General features: G+C 44.0%; 1 protein-coding gene across 1 annotated transcript in view; it reads right to left on the bottom strand.

Moving 5' to 3' along the window:
* Positions 1-20138, bottom strand: part of dennd6a (DENN/MADD domain containing 6A) — a 213996-nt gene that overhangs the window by 66554 nt on the left and 127304 nt on the right. Inside the window, exons 9-10 of the mRNA XM_072472432.1 lie at positions 18327-18382; positions 5055-5177 (exon numbers count right to left, since the gene is read on the bottom strand). Coding sequence (XP_072328533.1) covers positions 5055-5177; positions 18327-18382 — 179 coding nt within the window. The remainder of the gene's footprint in view (positions 1-5054; positions 5178-18326; positions 18383-20138) is intronic.

Here is a 20138-nt window from a genome sequence, read left to right as displayed (position 1 = left end):
ATTACCACCACCTCCAACTCTCCCTGCTGCCAGTGAAAGCACCACATTCAACAGACTCCGCATATTTGACGACAGCTGTCTGCCCTTTACAAACCCATCTGATCCTCCCCAATCAGCTTCAGGAAGCGTTCCTCCAACTTGAGCGCCAGCACTGTCGCAAATATCCTGGCATCCACAAAGATATCAGCCTATATGACCCACGCTTCACTGAGTCCTTTCCTTCTTAAGGAAGAAATAGATGCGTGTCCCATTGTCTCTGGCAGTGCCACCTTAGCCAGCACATCCTCAAACATCTCCACCAACAGCAGAGCCAACTTATCCATGACCCTTTTATAAAACTCTACTGGGAAACCACCCGGCCCTGGTGCCTTACCCATCTTCATTTTCCCTATTGCTACCCACACTTCTTCCACCCCACTGACTCCTCCAACTCTGCTCTCTCCTACTTCGGGACACTCCTATTATATTACTATTTCTGATAGTAATGTTGTATTGCTTTGTGCAATACAAGTTACTCACTTGCTTCTTCCAGAATGATCTTTAACTCGATGTTGAATAACACTCGTAGTCTTCCAATTAGAGCAAATACTTTATTGAGTAACGTTGACAAATTAACTGTGAGTTTGTTCTCTCTCCAATGCTTAAACTGGATGTTCCATGAACATGATTGATTAAGAAATACTTATGATTATCTACACCTGTGCTGAGCTGTCTCTGTATGCTTGTGGTCACGAGTCACTGTCTTTATGAAGAGGCGGATCTTGGCTTGAGTCTGTCTTTTATACATCTCTAGTGCTGCCCTCCAGTGATTACTTCGTTGTAGTGTCTTTACATTAACCCCTTGTGTACGTACAGATATGCAGATCACTACAACTCCAATCCCCCCCAAAACTCCCTCATGTTCGACTCATCCTCCTGAAGTTCTGACTTATACAAATTGTTATGGAACTGCCTTGTTCACCTGCTACGGTGCTCCACCAGCTCCCTGTCCCATCCCGGACCCGAACAATCTCCCACAGCCACCTGCCGACGGAGCTACCCGCCAACAAGCGGCTGGCCTTCTCCCTATACTCCTACACGGCTCCCCTTGCCCACCTCAACTGCCAAGCCGCCCTTCCCATGGACAAAAGTTCAAACCTCGCCTGTAGTTCCTTCCTCCTCACCAGAAGATCCAGGGTCGGATCCTGCACATATCTTTCATTCACCACCAAAATCTCCTCCACCAACCGCTGCTGCTCCTCTCTTGCTTCTGTCCACCTGAGCCTTAAACAGATGACCTCATCCCTCATACTGCTTTCAATACTTCCCAAACCACTGACGGTGAAACCTCCCCATTCCTATTGAATCCTACATATTGATCCTATTGAATCCGATCACTTTTCCCGTTTTGGTACAGAAATGTGCGTCATCCAACAACCCCACATCCAACCTCCACACAGGCCTCTGAGCTGGCCCCTTCACCAAGACCACATCAACCCAATGTGGAGCATGATCCGAGGTAACAAATCGCAGAATATTCTGCCTTCCTCACCCTGGCCTTTCCTATATAAAAAAAAAAAAATCAATCTTTGAATACACATTGTGTACTGGCGAAAAGAACGAGTACTCCTAATCCTGCGGATGCAGAAACCTCCACGGGTCCACTCCTCCCATTTCCCTCATAAATGCAGCCAACACCTTTGCTGCCCTCCTCCCCCCCACCCGCAAGGGGGTCAGCGAACGTGGCTTGGACCTGTTCACCTTCGAACCCAACATAATATTCAAGTCCCCCGCCCCCCCGTATTAACTGGTGCGTATCCAAATTCAGTATGTCAGCCAACATCTTCATAAATCCTATGTTGCCCCGATTTGGGGCGATTACGCTAACCAACACTGCCAACCTTCCCTTCAAAGCACCAGTTACGAGAATGTACCCCCCCCGCACGTCGGATCAGCAACCACCGTCTCCATCTGGAACCTCACTGCCTTACCCACCGGGCCCTGCTATCAAAGCCAGAGTAGAACAACTGACTTACCCAGCCCTTCCAAAGCTCACCTCGTCCTTCACCCTCAGGTGGGTCTCTTCAAACAGCACCGGATCGTCTTTCAAGCTTTTCAATGCGAGAAAAGTCTTGCTCGCTTCACTGGTCCCCCATCCCTCACACATTCCATGTTACCCTCCCTCCACCAGTCAGTCATAACTGCTACTCCTGGCCCCATCCAACAGGCGGGATCTAGCGCTGCCCCTAGACACCATCAGCCCCCTACCCCTTTCCCAGAAACCTCCCAGTCACTTCCTCTCAATAACCCACCCAGCATCGTTCCCATCCCCCACCATTCACACCTCCCAAGCCCCACACCCAAATCTTCCAAACTCCCAATACAGTAATCAAAAGAAACAAATCCCAATCTATCACTACAAAGCCCCAAATCACCCCTTCCCAAATACAACTTAAGCAGAGGAAATCAAAAAGAAAAAAGAGAAAGGAGAAGAAAAGAAATAGAAAAAAGATTAACACCACCAAAGTCCAAATTCATTTCAGGCCCAGTCCTTCAGCTTTCATGAACGCTTCCGCCTCCTCTGCTGGCTCAAAGCAGAAGTCCTTGTGTGTGACCCTCAGCTTTGCAGGGTAGACCACCCCAAACCGCACGTTGTTTTGAGACAACGCCCGCCTTCGCCCGACCAAAGGCAGTTGCGCCGGGAGATCCTGGTATATCCGAATACCAACGCCTCCCCACCTCAGCTACGCCCATCTCAGCACCAGATATCTGTGGAAACAATGCCACAGCTCTTGGTGGCTCATTTGCGTTTGGTTTTGACTGGAGCGACCGGTGAGCCCTGTCCAACTCGTAGAGGGAGGGGTCCTCATCCTCCCCCATTAACTTAACGAACATCTCCGCAAAATACTCCGTCGGCCTCAGGCAATCACATGAACCTCAGACTCTACCTTTGTGCCGGCTCTCCAGGTCCTCCACTTTGGCTCTCAGCCCTTAGTTACACTCCACCACCCTCTGCAGCTCTTCTCCAATCGAGGAGAACTGGTCGCCGTGCTGTGACAATGATCCTTCGCTCCCTTCAACACCTCGCCGTGCTCCTGCCCTTCCTTCAACGTCTTTGCCAAAGCCTCCTTCATCGGGGCAAGAGTCTCATCCACTCAGTCCTTGAGCGAGGTCATCATCTCTTTGCCACGCTTGTCAAAGTGGTTATAAAACAATCGCTCAAACTCCCCCGCCATCACTTCGAAGCTTGCACCCACCATCTTTCCTCATGCTGGACTCCCAACCGAAGTTGCTGTCAGGCCTCCTCCCCCCGCCCCCCTGTTCGCCTCAGACTTTCCCACAATCATACCAGATTCTCCCAAAAACTGGGTGTGAAGGGCCAAAAACCAAAATCACCACCTGAAGTCCATTCTGCATAATTTTAAGTACAATCTGCGTCGTAATCTTTCTGTACTCATACTGTGTAATATTCTGTCAGTCATAAGCCTTTACCATACTCATCTTTTTTTTTTTTTAAAAGTAAAGTGACCCACTTCAGTTTCCAATGTCCACAGTAAAGAGGGGCCTCATAGCGAGATAGCTGATAAGAGAAACTGATGCTCTTTTTTTTTTTGTGGATCTAGTCCAGGCTGTTCTAAATGTGACTGGAAGAGGAAATGTGACTGCTGATGCTTTATCACAACTGTAACATGTGAGAAGATTAAATGGACTATACTTATGTTGATGTTTGCCTGTTTAAAAATGTGAAATGATATACCGCAGAGAGTATAACTTGTATGTAATCTTAAGAAATGTTTAATGTTAAAAGGGTTTCAGAAAAATGAAGCCAAATGTTTACATTCTGGTTCATTTTTATTAAAGGGGGGGGGGGGGGCGGTGACGACTGGAAGACTTTTTGAATATTGAATTCCAATTTGAGCAATTTAAGGGTTAGAAGCTTGGGGGGTTAGAGTGTGTTTGGCTGCAGATGTCATGTTTAAAAAAAAAAATCTGTTTTCCAGGGCCTCGATGCTTTTGGAAGCCAGAAGGTGAAATTGACAAAGGAATGGGTTTTCCAGTTTGGACTAATGGGACTGTGATTTGACTGGTAACGTCCCTGGGGAGTTCATGTGCTTTGCAGTCTGCAAAGATAATTTGCTTTTTAGCTTGGGGAAATTAGGTAATTGCTGGGTGGACCCAAGGAACATAGAAGCATTTTGAAAGGCTTTAGAGAGGCAGTTTTTGGAAAAAGTTTTGGAGAGAGTTGAATCTGAACTGCCTGGCACGGAGTCCACAATTCTCTCACAGCACGAGAGATTGGGAGCTGTAAAGTTATTTTCTTGATGTTTAATAGGAAACTGAGTAGTAGCGTTTAAGGGGTAATTGTAAGTTGTTCCTTTTGGGTGTGAAGTTAAAAAAGCTAATATTGTATTCATAAGAAAGTTTTCTTAAAAATACCAAAGCCCGATTTTTTCACGCAACCACTCCTGAAACGAATCATTATTTCCGTACAGTCTTACAAATAAACAAAATACTGGGGGTTCGGTCCAATATCCTAGCCACTGTTGGGGTCTGGTGTGGGATCGTAAGACATGTCATAATTAAAAATAGAAGTATCATTTACAGATCTAAATAATTTCAAAATGCATAGTTAACATACCTGTTCCAACAAAACACACCCATTCAAAGAAACACCAGTCTTACTAAACTGAGTAGACTTATTACAGTATGATTTTCTAGAGTTGCTTGGAATAATGCTTGCAAAGGTTAAACTTTCCGAATTGTATCACAAATTCCATGCGATGCAATTTGAGCTTGGATTTAAATTAAAACAAAAATTTCATGTATGCAAACACAACAGAAATGCATATGATAAAAATGTACAGGTAACCAACGCCAAATATTTTTTATTTTAGATGTGACACAGTTTAACATATTTGCGTCAAGGTGATTTCTTATAAAAAGTATTGGTTCCTGTGTCAGGAGCAACACCAAAAGAGCCATATGTTATCTGTTAAGTATATTTAAAATATATATAAGTAGTAAAGGGACGATACATTATGTGTAAGGTTTTATTTACAAAAATATTCCTTTACCAAACCAAGGCCAGAACAGTTTCTGATGACTCAGCAGGCGATGGTGCCATAACGACAAGAGGTTCGCCTAGTAACACAAGCTCCCAAATCATCTGAACGTGGAAGAAGATTGGACAAAAACATCTGCAAATGAAATTTTAAAACCATTAAGACAGTGTGATACCATCCTTGTCATCATACTTAACAATTGTATTTGGAGACAATGGGCCAATTCTTTTTATTTAGGTCAGAACCCCTGGCAGTTTTCTGATGGAGGATCTTTCCAAACTCACTCAGTGCAGGAAACGTCGGAGGCATCAGTGAAGGGAATCTGCACAGAAGCAGGCGCCTTTTTTACTGCACTAGCTGCCATATTCAGGTAAGAGAGTTTGAATGATCCAAAGCTTCTTTGAAAAGCCATGGAGGAGATGATAAGGGAGTAGGACAGGTGAGGTAAATGGAGAAGGAGATAGGGTGGCAGGTGGGTGAAGCAACAGTTGGGTACGATGGGGAGGTTGGTTCAGTTTGGATCAAGGGGTCAGGGTGGGGAGTCAAGTGGTGGGAACTAAGCAGGTCAGAAGATCTGGGCCAGCTGATACAGCAGTGGATTAAGTGTACCAAGAGTTCTGATCCAGACCCAGGAGAAACAGTAGACTAGGAGAAACAGCAAGTTGACACCAGACATTCCTGTTGAATAAGAAGAGTGAAACCAAAGGAAAAGTTCACTGTCGTGTTCCTTCCTTTGGACATTGCAGGTGTGCAACAAGTGAAGACAAGAAAAATAGAGGAGAGAGGGAGAAAGATAAAAATAGATAGTAACTCATTTTGCCTTTTCCAGTTCAGAGAGACTGACTAATTGTGCCAATCCTATCACATTCTTGACTCATTACAATTAGCTCAGCTAAGACCAGAGATCAGACCAGTGGTTCCCAATCTTGTGTACTATCCAGAATTTGGAGGCACACCACCTATGTTCTCCAACTGGTCCCATCAGCAAAAGCCTTTTATCTTTAAAACCTCCTAAAAACACAGCAAGCCACCATTTAATACATCTGTCATTAGTTTAAGTTTACAATGAAAACCTCATCACTCTGTGACTTTTCAAATGCAATATTTTTAAATTTCAATTCTATAAATATACAAGTGTTTGCCATTAAATATTTCAATTGTTTTCAGTTTTTAAGTCTGCATTTCATAATGTGCAAGTTCATAAGTGAAGAAAATATTGTGCAGCATCCTATTGTCACAAATACAAACACTCAAATAAACACACACACATACGAGCGAGAGGGGGTTTGCAATGTCTACCCCTCTCTGCACTCAGACAATAACTGGGGGATATGGAAAAAGAAAGAAGGTTAAGGGCATGATTACAATAAAATACAAGGTTACAAATGTCCAGAATCAGAAGTCAACTGGAATATTCCTTCTGAAGGGAGATTGACTGAATGACTCGTCTTTCCAGAGTGGGACTTCCATGATGGGAGAAGACATGCAGACTAAGTTAGATGGAGGAACGAGTTCCAATGTTCCAATAGTTGGCAGGTTTGATGAGGGCCAGAGTTCTTTCTGCTTCCTCCAGTTCGATTGTAGGTAGCATAGGTTGTAGCCTGGAAGTCCGTTCACGTTGGAGGTCAAACAATAACTGCGAGAGTTCAGTTCCACCAAAGAATATTACCGTGCAGTTTGTGGGAGATCACGTGACATACCTTCTCAATGTTGGACAAAGAATGCCTGGAATCTTGAGGTGCTTAGGTGGAATCGGGATTCCCTTTTGTTCTTGGAGACATTGGTTTTGGGTTAACTAAATGAAGACCTCTTATCAAAACCAGTGTGCTAGAACAGTTAATGCTTAAGCCATTAGTACCATTATGGGCAATTGGGACTGGCAAAATATTGTTTTTGTTCAAAGTTGGCTGGAGCAGACCCATCATCCGTGGGGCCATTGTTACTTTGAAACTACTGAAAGGCATCATGTGACCAGCTGCAGCCTTCTTGTCAGCATAGCAATTGGCCATTTTGTAAAGCTTTGATCTGAAGCTTTGAAGTTTATCTGTGGCAGTCAGAATATTCTTGTTTTTCTCCTACGTTTTAATATTCAGTTCATTCAGATAGCTGAATACATCTGAAAACTTAGCACGGCAGATTCATCACGTATTAAACCTTTGTGTTCAGAATTCATGCCATAGAATCATAGATGTTTACAGCATGGAAACAGACCCTTCGGCCCAGCTTGTCCATGCCGCCCAGTTTCTATCACTAAGCTAGTCCCATTTGCCCGCATTTGGCCCTTATCCCTCTATACCCACCCTGCACATGTAACTGTCTAATTGCTTTTTAAAGGGAAAACATTGTACCCGCCTCTACCACTGCCTCTGGCAGCCCGTTCCAGATGCTCACCACCCTCTGTGAAATAATTTCCCCTCTCGTCTCTTTTGTATCTCTCCCCTCTCACCTTAAACCTATGCCCTCTAGTTCTAGACTCCTCTACCTTTGGGAAGAGATGTTGACTATCTATCTTATCTATGCTCCTCATTATTTCATAGACCTCTATAAGCTCACTCCTAAGCCTCCTACACTTCAGGGAAAAAAGTCCCAGCCTATCCAGTCTCTCCTGGGTTGGCTGGGACCAGAACTGAACACAGTATTCCATGTGTGGTCTTACCAATGTCAGACAATATTCTGTATTCAATATTCTGATCATTAAAACCTAGTATGCTGAATGCCTTTTTCACCACCCTGTCCACCTGCGACTCCACCTTCAAGGAGCTATGAACCTGTACCCCTAGATCTTTTTGTTCTGTCACTCTCTCCAACTCCCTACCATTAACTGAGTAGGTCCTGCCCTGATTTGATCTACCAAAAGGCATCACCTCACATTTATCCAAATTCAACTCCATCTGCCATTCATCGGCCCACCACTATGCCACGAATCTTGGTGTCACCTGCAAACTTACTAACCACGCCTCCTACATTCTCACACAAATCATTAATATATACAACAAATAACAGTGGACCCAGCACCGATCCGAGGCACACCACTGGTCACATGCCTCCAGTTTAAAAAACAACCCTCCACAACCACGGCTTCAGTCGTCAAGCCAATTTTGTATCCAAGTGGCTACCTCACCCTGGATTCCGTGAGATTTACCCTTTTGCAACAACCTACCATGCGGTACCTTGTCAATGGCCTTGCTAAAGTCCATGTAGACAACGTCGACCACACTGCCCTCATCTACCTCCTTGGTTACCCCTTCAAAAATCTGAATCAAATTCGTCAGCTATGCTGACTTTCACTAATTAGCCTTTGCCTGTCTAAATGCCTGCAGATCCTGTCCCTCAGAATACCTTCTAACAATTTACCATTACAGAAGTAAGGCTAACATGTCTGTAGTTCCCAGGCTTATCCCTACAGCCCTTCTTTAACAACATTTGTTACTCTCCAGTCTTCAGGCACCTCTCATGTGGCTGTCGATGATTCAAATATCTCAGCTAGGGGGCCGGCAATTTCCTCCCTAGCCTCTCACTACATCCTGAGATACATTTCATCAGGTCCCGGGGATTTATCTATCTTAATGCCGAGTTGGAAACTTTTTCATTATGGACTGGATAAACACGAGAGAGGACCTTTCCCCGAGATAGCCATCACATTTCGGTCCGCATGTGTAAACCCTGGTAATCGACTCCCATCTCTTCACACAAAATGGTAAACAAGTGCAATTTCAAAGGATGTGACTTCACATAATTCACGATTTTCACTGTTTGATATAATAATGCAGTTAACACAGACGGCATTGTTTTGGCAACACGAGTCTCACAGTGCTGGATACAGTGCTGATTTGGATGCCAGGATTCTGTTCTTCCACCCTATTCACGAGTCCATTGACTTTTCCGGTAATGGAAGCTGCTCCATCAGTGCAGATTCTATTGGTCCAGTTAAGATCATTTTTTCTCCAGATAAGCAGTTGTGACACAAAAGATTCTCTTTCATAGAATCTTCAGCAACATACCCGACATTGGCAGAGTTGGCAGTGTCTGCTAATGTCTGTGGAGTCATCAATCTGCAGTTTCCCCACTAACTCCTGATGTCTCTTGAAGCACCTGTTCAATTTCAACTGACACTTTGTCAATATGCAGTTTGATTATATTATCAGAAAGAAGAATTTTGTTGATTTCTTTGGCAGCATCAACTTCCAATCTAACTCATTCAACATATTGGCTGGTTTAGCACACTGGGCTAAATAGCTGGCTTGTAATGCAGAACAATGCCAGCAGCGCGGGTTCAATTCCCGTACCGGCCTCCCCGAAAGGCGACCAGGGGCTTTTCACAGTAACTTCATTGAAGCCTACCTGAGACAATAAGCGATGATTATTATTATATTTGCATGCCAGCAGAATTCAAGTTTTGGCAATGTTGTGCAGCTGCTTTGATTTTGCCATGAGCTCAGCAAACCTGCCTCCTGGTCACGATCTGAAACCTGCACATACTCCATAGTACATTGATCTTGCTTTACGCTTTGTTCTCTCAGCCGCTTGAAGTACTGAATATCCTTGCTGGAGAGCGAACAGTGTGTTGTAAAGAAATTAACTCTGCATTCAGGTGGAGGTTTACTAGGCAAGAATAACATAAGCAGAAGACTTTAAGATACAGATTTGGGGGGTGGGTGGAAACTGAATGTTTGAAGACTATGGTCTTTGCTGTTTGTTCATTGTTAATTTCTTCTATATCTGTATTTTTGTGTGTGATTGTTGTAAAGTAGGGACAGGAGCGATGCTGGTGGGGGCTGTATCTGGGCGAAATTGGGGGTTATTTATTATATTGTTGGAGCGGTTTGGAGGGGGGATTTGGGTGGGGTTCTTTTTTCTTTTCTTCTTATAATGTTTGGTACTAAAGATGGGTGTTGGTACGGGGCTGATTGTTGATTCAATGTTTGAAAGACTTTGACATTTGCCCTGGAGGAGTGGGGCGGGGTGGGGGTGGGGGGTGGGGAAGAGAGAGAGTAGTAGTAGTAGTAGTTTGCAGATGGTGACTGTGATGGTTCCTTTGTTAAATGGCCCAGTTAAAAGGTCCCAGGTGTTTGCCCACCTGACAAGTTTGAAAGCTGATGTGCTTTTTCTACAGGAGACCTATTTGAGTGTCAGGGGGTCAAGCAAGACTGTGAAAAGGTGGGTGGGGCAAGTGTATTACTCTAGTTTTGATGTTAGGACACGGGGGACCGCGGTGGTGATTAACACAAGGGTGGCTTTTTCTGTGGTTACATTTTAGTGAACTCAAGAGAGAGATACATAATTGTTAGTGGGGCGTTAGCTGGCACCCCAGTTTTGGTCAACATGTATGCCCCTAATTGGGATAATACTGAATTCATTAAGTTGCTGGCTTCTATTCCCGATTTGGGAATAGGGTGGGGTGCGTATTCAGCAATCGTTATATCAGATCATGCCCCACATTATGTGGACCCGATGTTGGAGTCAGCCTACGCTCAGCGACCGCCGTGGAGGCTTGTAACGGCACTGTTTGCTGACAAGGGATTTTGCGAGCGGGTATCCTCCGCAATTGGGGAATATGTGGAGTTTAAGAACAAGGCGGTTTCCCCTTCCACTGGGAAGCACTGAAGGCGGTTATTATGGGGGAGATCATTTCTGATGAGGCCGATAGGGATAATTCTGGGAAGGTGGAGAGGCAGAGGCTGGTGGATTCCGTCCTCGAGGTGGACTGCCAATACTCGATTGCCCCAAACCGGAGCTTTTGGCAGAGAGAAAGAAATTGCAGACGGATTTCAAATTGTTGTCAATGATGAAGGCGGTGAGCCAGCTGCGTTGCTCGAGGGGGACGTTCTATGAGTTTGGGGAGAAGGCCAGCTGTCTGTTAGCTCACCAGCTAAGACGGCAGGCTGCCTCCCGGAAGATAGCGCAGGTTAGGGACTCAGGTGGCGGTTGGTTTCTGCCCCAGAGAAGGTTAATGAGGTGTTTGATGCCTTTTACTGTGGACTATCAAGTGTGAACCACCGGAGGAGGATTCGACAACGTTACAATTTTTGAATAGGTTTAACTTCCGGAAGTGGAAGAGGAGAGAAGGCAGTAGCTGGAGGCGTCAATTGGACAGAGATCATCCTGAATTGTATTTGTTTAATGGAAACAGGTAAAGCACTGGGTCCAGATGGATTCCCTATCAAATTTTATAAACAGTTTGCTGGTCTGTTGGTTCCCCTCCTGCTGTATATGTTCAATGATCTCTGTCCTGGGGGATGTTGCCGGCCATGCAGGTGCAGATATCGATTTCTTTCCGTGTGGAGTTTGCACATTCTCCCAGTGTCTGCATGGGTCTCACCCTCACACCCCAAAGATGAGCAGGGTAAGCATACTAAAATGCCCCTTAATTGGAAATTTAAAAAAAAAAGACATGGATTTTCTTGGTCCTAAAAAAGGACAAGAATCATATTTAGTGTGGGTCGTACTGGCCTATTTCTTTGTTAAAATGCTGACACCAAGTTGTTGGCTAATGCATTGGCAACTTGTTTGGAGCCCTGTCTGCCAGGGGTAATTTTGGGGGAGCATAGGATTTGTTAAGAGCCGGCAGTTGTTTGCCAACATCAGGAGATTGTTGAATGTGTTGTTGTCTCCCTCCTCAGTGATCAAACCAAAGGTGATTTTTTTCAGTGGATGTGTAAAAAGCATTCAACAGGGTCGAGTGGGGGTACCTTTGAGATTAAGGGGCAGTTTGGCTTTGGGCCATAATTTATATCTTGGATTAGGCTTTTCTATAGGGCCACCACTGCGAGTTTCTGTACTAAGGGGCTGGTTTAGCACAGTGGGCTAAATAGCTGGCTTGCAATGCAGAATGCCAGCAGCGTGCCGGCCTCCTTGAACAGGTGCCGGAATGTGGCGACTTGGGGCTTTTCACAGTAACTTCATTGAAGCCTATTTGTGACAATAAGCAATTATTATTATTATTATTATTATTAATGTCCTGAGTTTGGGGCACTTTCAACCGAACTGGGATACAAGGCAGGGGTGCCCATTACCTCCGTTGTTGGTTGTCGTAGCAATCGAACTGCTGGTCATTGTGCTGAGGTAGTCTACCAGTGGGAGGAGAATGGAGCATGGAGGGAGGGAATATAGGGTGTCCTTATATGCAGACGATTTGCTGCTACATATCATGAACCCACTCTCCAATGTGGGGGAGATAATGGAGGTGCTCAGGAAGCTTGGCTCCTTTTCAGGATATAAACTAAACCTGGGAAAGAGTGAGTTTTTTTCCCAGTGGACTTCCCAGGGAGGGGACCGGATCTAGGGAAGCTACCGTTTTGTTCAGCCAGGACTAGTTTCCGGTATCTGGGTGGTCCATGATTGGACGTAGCTCCATTAACTTAACTTGACCAGTCTGGTGGATGTGTGGGAGGCCTATTTGAAGCGGTGAGTGCCCTTCTTCTGACCTTGGCGGGAAGAGTACAGGCGGTAAAGATGATCATTCTCTCAAGGTTTCTGTTCTAGTGTCTCCCAGTCTTTCTTTCAAAGGCTTATTTTGGGAGGGTCAATAAGTTAACATCTACTTCTGTTTGAGCGAGTAAGACTTCTCGGGTTTTTTTTGCAAAGGAATAGACAATCAAGGGAGTTTGGCACCACCTAATTTGCTGTGTTATTACTGGGCGACAAACATTGAACAGATGCGAGGTGGTTTAAGGATCCAGACTCTATATGGGTGCGGATTGGAGGAGTCTTCGTGCAAAGGTTCAAGTCCGAGGGCCCTCACTACTGCTACACTACCATTCTCTCTGGTAAAAGTTTTGGCGAGCCCAGTGGTTATAGTCTTTTTGAGGATTTGGAATCAATTTAGGCAGCATTTTAAATTAGGCTCTATGTTACTGTTGACCCTGATTTGCAGGAACCATAGGTTTGTGCCGTCTGGTCTAGATTCAACATTTAGGATATGGGAGAGGGAGGGGTTGGAGAGATTTCGGGATATGGTTCTGGAGGGTAGATTTGCTTGTCTAGATGAGATTTTGGAGGAGTTCCAGCTTCCATGTACTCAGATACTTGCAGATGTGCGATTTTGTACGCAAGGAGATTTGTTTGTTTCCCCTGGTGCCGGTGCCCCCGTTTATGGATAGCATCCTGTCCTTGGACGAGCCAATGGAGGGGAATCTGAAACATTTATGGGCAAATGTTGGCAACAGGGCAGACAGCGTTGGAAGAACTAAAGAGGAAGTAGGAGGACGAGCTGCAGTTGGTCTTCTAGGGGGGAATGTGGAATGAGGCTCTTCATAGGTGCAACCTCAGCTCCTCTTTGCAAAGTTAAGTCTGATACAGTTCAAGGTGGTGCATAGGGCACACCTGACCAGGGTGGGTATGAGTAGGTTCTTCTCAGGCGTGGATGATAGGTGTGAGCAGTGCTCTAAGGGCCCAACGAATCACACACACATGTTTTGGTCCTGCCCCAAGCTTGTTAATTTTTGGGTCTCCTTTTTTAGAACCATGTCAGGGATTCTGGGTGTTAAGTGGAGCCGTATCCGTTGGTGGTCAGTTTTTGAGTGGCGGATTCGCCGGTGCTGCGGGCGGGGACGAAGACAGATGTCTTGGCCTTCACTTTTTTAATAGCCCAGATGCGGGTCTTGCTCGGGTGAGGTCTCAGGTGCCGCCTCAGGCTCTGGCTTGGTTAGGGGACCTGATGGAATTTCTGTACCTTGAGAAAATTAAATATGCCATGAGTGGGTGGTTGGATGGGTTTTACTCAAGGTGGCAGCCCCATTCATTGCCTTTTTCAGGGAGCTGGTTATCATCGGATGTTGGGAAGGGATGGAGGCTCAGTTATTAGGGTCTTCTGGGAGGGAGGGGGGGAGAAGAGAGTTTTGCGGGGGTGGAAGGGTCGCTTTGTATTGGGGATAATTTTGTAATAATGAACATTTTATTTGAATAAAAATATTTTAAAAATCACAGTTATATCATTAAAGGTGAACTGCAGGGGGCAGCACGGCATGTACTGGTTAGCACTGCTGTCTCATGGTGCCGAGGACCCGGGTTTGATCCCGACCCCGATATCACTGTCCGTATGGAGTTTGTACATTCTCCCAGTGTCTGCTTGGGTCTCACCCCCACAACCCAAAAAGATGTGCAGGGTAGGTGGATTGGCCAGGCTAAATTGCCCCTTTTTGTACGAAAAAAGAATTGGGTTCTCTAAATTCATTTAAAAAAGGTGAACAGCATGATATATCTTAGTTTCTTTTCATTTAATTATTAGAGATTCCTGTTTAAATTTTACATTGATTGACTTGTGTTGAACTACATCATGGAGTAAATCACAACCTATATCCAAATTCTAAAATCTACAGAATTCTCAAAACTTTTGGAAATTTAGTTGTAATTAAAAAATATTTTAAAATATTGTATTTATTCCCTCAGGGGATGTGGGCTGCGCTGGCTGGGGCAGCATTTACTGCCCATCCCTAATGGCATTTAAGAGTCAACATTGCTGTGGATTTGGAGTCGCATGTAGGCCAGACCAGGTAAGGATGGCAGATTTCCTTCCCTAAAAGAACATTAGGGACAAAGGGCAACTGACAAAAGGTTTCATGGTCATCATTTAGCTTTAATTCCAGATTTTTATTGAATTCAAATTTCACCATCTGCCATGAATATTACCCTGGGTCTTCGGGTTACAAGTCCAGCAATAATACCACTAGACCACTGCCTCCCAGCGGAACTTACAATTGCTATTTGTTTCAGAAACGACATTTGAAAGTATCCTGGATGCTCTTCTGTAGATTTGAATTTTGTTGTATCACAATGCAGATTTGCAAATTCACGATCCTGGGCCAAATTTTCCAGCTAAAAATTTAAATTTCTCCATGACTTAGAAACAGCTTCTTTCAATCAAAGACTTTTGTTTTATTACTGTGGGAAATGCCCCCTTTCAGGGTTTTGGGTAATGCACCATTTCAGGGCTTTCCCCCCATCCCTTTTTGTCCCCCTATAACCCATTTGTGGTTAAGACGGTAGCCAGGTAGGCAAGTTACTCAAATGTTTCTGCCACTGCTGTCTGAAATTTGCTTCATGCAGGTAAATGAGTAGGTCATTCTTTATCTCTTATCCTCCTTCTCTGTAAAGAAACACATTGCAATGTTTCCTATGTCAAAATGCCAAGATTGTGAACTCTCTGGTGCGAATGCGAGTAAACTGACATTTAAATTTACGTTCCGTCATAATTCTCAATTTTTTGTTTTGCCACTGGCTCTCTTCCAGTGTAAATCACCTTTGATTAGTTCCAAGTAGACAAAACCAAAATGAAGTGTTCTACATTTGGATTTAAAAATACAAGCAGAACAGCCTCTACTCTTGTTATTCTCTTCACTATTTATTCAACATTCAGTCACACTATCGTTTCCATGTCAACTGACTCACACATTTCTGTACCTCTTGGTTTGATCATCTGATTTTCTTCCATTATAAACGTATCGCCAGTTCACCTAAAACCTTTACAATTAACACCAGCAGGAAAATTGAGCCCTGGAATTCAACATAATGCTTTAATCTCACTTAATCTAATATCAGTCATTACCTATATCATCCTTAATGTCACCAATTAATTTCATTATGAAACATTTAAATGTACATGTAATAAACTATTTATTTACTTGTCTTAATTCAAAACCATCAGGAAAATATTAACTGGTATGTAAAATTTGCATTTCACCAAATTCTGTCTTGTTTTGCATCAGTTTAAGTACTGTGCCTAGATGTATATAGATGGCAATTAAAGTGCCTCAAATATTAATTTCTTACTGTCATCACCCTTGTGCTTGCTGACCTACACTGGCTGCTGATCTAGAAATGCCTTCATTTTAAAACTCTACCCTTGTTTTCCTATCCCTCCATTTTCTTGCCTCCTCTCTCTTTGCAAACATACAACCATCAGGGATGTCTGCACAAGCCCATCTGAAAGATGTTTAGCACAGGGCTAAATCGCTGGCTTTGAAAGCAGATCAAGGCAGGCCAGCAGCACGGTTCGATTCCCGTAACAGCCTCCCCGAACAGGCGCCGGAATGTGGCGACTAGGGGCTTTTCACAGTAACTTCATTGAAGCCTACTTGTGACAATAAGCAATTTTTCATTTTCAATTCTGGTCTCTTGCACATCCCAAACTTTCATCGCCCGACCGTGCTATCAGCTACAAGGCTCTGACAGCTGAAGCAATTCTTATCAAAGTCACAAATTAAATACACGGGACCGTGACAAAAGTAAACTAAATCTCCCCCAGTCCTACTTGGCCTGTCTGGAGCCTTTAACATAATTGCCCGCACGTTCCTCCTCCAAAGCCTGTCCATCGTCATTCAGCTGCACTCACCTCGTCCCGTTTTTAACTATCCACTGATAGGCAAGGAATCACCTACAATGGCCTCTCTTACCTTTCCTGAACCATTACCTCTGATCTCTCCCAAGACTTTCTTTGGTTCCCTCCTATTTATATACTGTCCCTCAGCAATATTACTAAAACAATGTGTCCGTTTTCACACGTATGCTGACGACACTCAGCTCTACCACGCCACGATCCATCCGGACCTCCTCCAATTGTCAAGCTGTTGGTTCAACATGCATTTTTGGGTGTGCAGAAATACTCTCTAATTAAATATTGAGATACTAAAGCCATCAGTTTGTTGCAACAGGAAACAGTGGCCAGGCTCACTTAATCATGGGTGAGGTTGCGCATTAGTTTCCCAGCAACAGGAAAACCTCCTACAATTAGGTTGGAGGTGGGAATGGGCTTACATGGCATCGCAAAGGGGCGAGGCGCTGCTGAAAGCCATTACCTCTCCTTGCCTCCAACCACCCTGTCCCCCATCTCTTGCAACCACCTACCAGTCTCACCTCACCCACCTGAGTCCAGGGATCCAGCAACGATGCCTGCTGAAGCCCCAGAAGTATTACTGGCAACAGTCACCTGTTCCGCTGCTAGCAATGGAATGCGGTGGGTATGATTTATGCCACTGAAGTCCTAAATTCTGGGGAAGGCTTAATGATGACCAGTTAAGTGCCTGAGAGGCACCACTTTAGTCCGGCCTCCCCGGGAAGCAAAGTGAGTTTCCCACTGGCTCTCCAACTGGTTGGTGGGACCAGCTATTGTCTTTGTTAATGTTGCATCATCACTCAGACCACCTATTTCTACTTCTGCGTCATAGCCCATTCCATCCTATCTCAGTTCATTTGCTACTGATACCCTCATAAATGTTGCTACCTATAGGCTTTATTCTCATTCACTCCTGGATACCTTCACTTGATCGAACATCCAAAACTCTGCTATCCATGTCCTATCTTACACCGAGGTCTGTTGCCCTTCACTCCTGTGCTCACTGACCTACACTGGTTTCTGGATAAGCAATGCCTTGATTTTAAAATTCTCATTATTGCTTTCAAATTCTTTATAATACTTATAATCTCCTCCAGCATTACAAACTCTCAGAAATCTCTGCTCTCCTCTGTTCTGACCTTTTACCTTATCCTGATTTTAATGCCTTCAGCTGCCAATGGCCCTAAACTCTTCTAAAATCTCTCTTGCTTCCTCCAAAACCATCTCTTTGACCATTTGTCCTAATATTTTGTTTGGCTCAGTTCACCATTTATTTGACAATGCACCTGAGAAGAACCTTTGGAAATTGTACGGTTAAAGGTGCTATATAAATTCATGTTGTTGGAGTACATCATCTCTAACACTTAGTTAAAAGTTGATTTATGTTCCAATTCTGTCTTACAGAAACATAAAGCTTTCCATATTCAATGTGCATACGCCTTCCTCTCACTCTCTTGCGCGCACACACACATAAACACGCACACACAAAGAAAAGCTAAGAGTTTCTGTATAACATTTCAACATGATACCACAAAAGACAGTTTTACAGCCGAGAATTGTTTTTAGCGTTGGGTAGGGAGTATCCATAATAAGATATACATGGAGCCATTGCCAAGTTTGGTTTTAAGGAGACATCATTTGAAAACACCATGCACCTGCTGGGTGCGAATTCCATATTTTCAGAGATTCTCTTCTCAGTGAAACATAACCATGGATAGGGCTAATGCACCTGGTTTCTTATTGTTTACATCTCAGACATTTTAAGATACTGAACTCAACAAGTGACTAATATGTGCAAAATTAGGGCAAGATACATGGCAACAAATAATTTTGTGCATTATGCTGCGAAAAATTCATTTGATGTTTATGATCATAAAGTAGATATAACAGGGCCTTCATTATAGAATTGAGGTTGTTCCACTTCTCATTTATCAAATAAATATTGTGCTTCCTACCTGAACAAGTCTACTTCATGTATCGTAGGGAGCGCAAAGGAAACTTGTGTGTCAGTCTATACAAAGCAACAAAAAAAAAAAAAAAATCAGATTAAAATTTAGCATGAACTCTGAATTCATAGTAAGGTGAACAATTTACTAGCACGGGAGCTATCTAGCATTACATTTTCTACCCTTTATTTGTTAAGATTATTGATTTAAAAAAAAAACACCGCAGCCATGATGATAGGCACAATTCCTCAAATTAATTTAATAATTTTTCTTTTTAAATGCATAATATTTATTGCACATCACAGAAATGGAAAAACTATAAACTTCCAAGTATGTTATGGGCTTACCTTTTTGAGAAATGTTACAAAATTACAAGTCCATGCATCACTGCATGTGTACTAACTAGTGAAACACATTATGGCATATTGCCTCATTGGGGTTAGCCCTTTCAGTGGGCAGGTAGAGCAAGTGATATAATGCCATTTCGGCTGGGGATTTACTTTACCCTAATTTACAAAAGGAGCAGCTTCTGTCAGTATAAACAATGGATGTATGATTTAACAAATGAAAATTATTGACACTCATCTTGCCTTCTTGATCTTCGCAATTTCAGTGGAGCCTACATTATATTTGGCTTATGCAAGTAACAAAAAACATTCCCTCAATGGTTCAGCCAGTTGAGCTAATGATCAGTTGAGCCAAACAGACCTGGAAGAATCTCATTTGTTAGATTTCTGGTCGATGCTCAGTTTGATTCTCTGAACTGGGACAGCTGTTAGAAGTTACAACTTTTTACAGTGCTTTCGATTAGGAAGTAACAGCAAACTGGCCAGAGTTCCAACTCCTAAATGCTGTCTAAGGTCTCCTACTGGAAACTTGCCAAAGTGGATATCAGAGCAACAACATGATTAAGCTTTGTTGTAATACCCGTCCTGGCTGAATAACTTGATAACATCCATCAAGGCTGACAAATGAGAAAAGTACTGGAGTGCAAGAGGCACTCATGGAATTAAACTGCAAAGAGTCAATGGAATAGAAATTAGTGAGCGTGATACCCATTAGCTACACATAAAATATAAGAACATAATGACATGAGAAATAGCTGGAGTAGGCCATTTAGTCACTCACACCTGCTCCACTATTCAATAAGACCATGGCTGATCTAACTGTGGCCTTTAATCCACTTTCATGCCGGCTCCTCATTACCCTCTACTCCTTTAGAGATCAAAATTCTGTCCAAATCATATATATTCAGTGACTCAGCTCTAATGCTCTCGGGGGAAGGAATACCAAAGAATGACCACTCTCGCAAAATAAATTCCTCCTCATTTCTGTATTAAAATAGGAACCCCTGTTATTTTGAAACTATGCCCACTAGCTCCAGTTTAGCAGTGGCCAATCCCGCTGCTAAATTGATTCTCAGAAAAAGATGTTCTGGACCTAAATTAGAGATCCCGGGCGCGGTTCTCCAAGGCCGCGCCGGTTGGGAGAATCGCCGGCCGCGCCATTATATCGTGCGACGCCGGTCCGACGCCGTCCCGCCATTCTCCCATCCGGTGAGAACGGCCCCGTCGTGTTCTGCGCCGCGCCAGCCGGAAAATCGCCCGCGACACTCACAAAGGCGATTCGCCGGTACCCCCGCTATTAAACGGCCCGGATGGGCCGAAGTCCCAACGGCGTGACCCGTCGCCGTTCACACCTGCTAAATAAAATCGTCAGACAGTCGTGCTGGCTGACGATGAGGAGCGAGGAGGTGAGCGGGGAGGCCCCTGTCCGGAGTTTCTGCAGACTGGGGAAGCCTTCCCAGAGAACGCTGCCGCC

The sequence above is a fragment of the Scyliorhinus torazame genome, chromosome 13, assembly GCF_047496885.1.
Source record: "Scyliorhinus torazame isolate Kashiwa2021f chromosome 13, sScyTor2.1, whole genome shotgun sequence".
Taxonomy (NCBI): Eukaryota; Metazoa; Chordata; class Chondrichthyes; order Carcharhiniformes; family Scyliorhinidae; genus Scyliorhinus; species Scyliorhinus torazame.
Note: the sequence above shows the minus strand (reverse complement) of the source record. Positions and strands in the feature narration are given on the sequence as shown.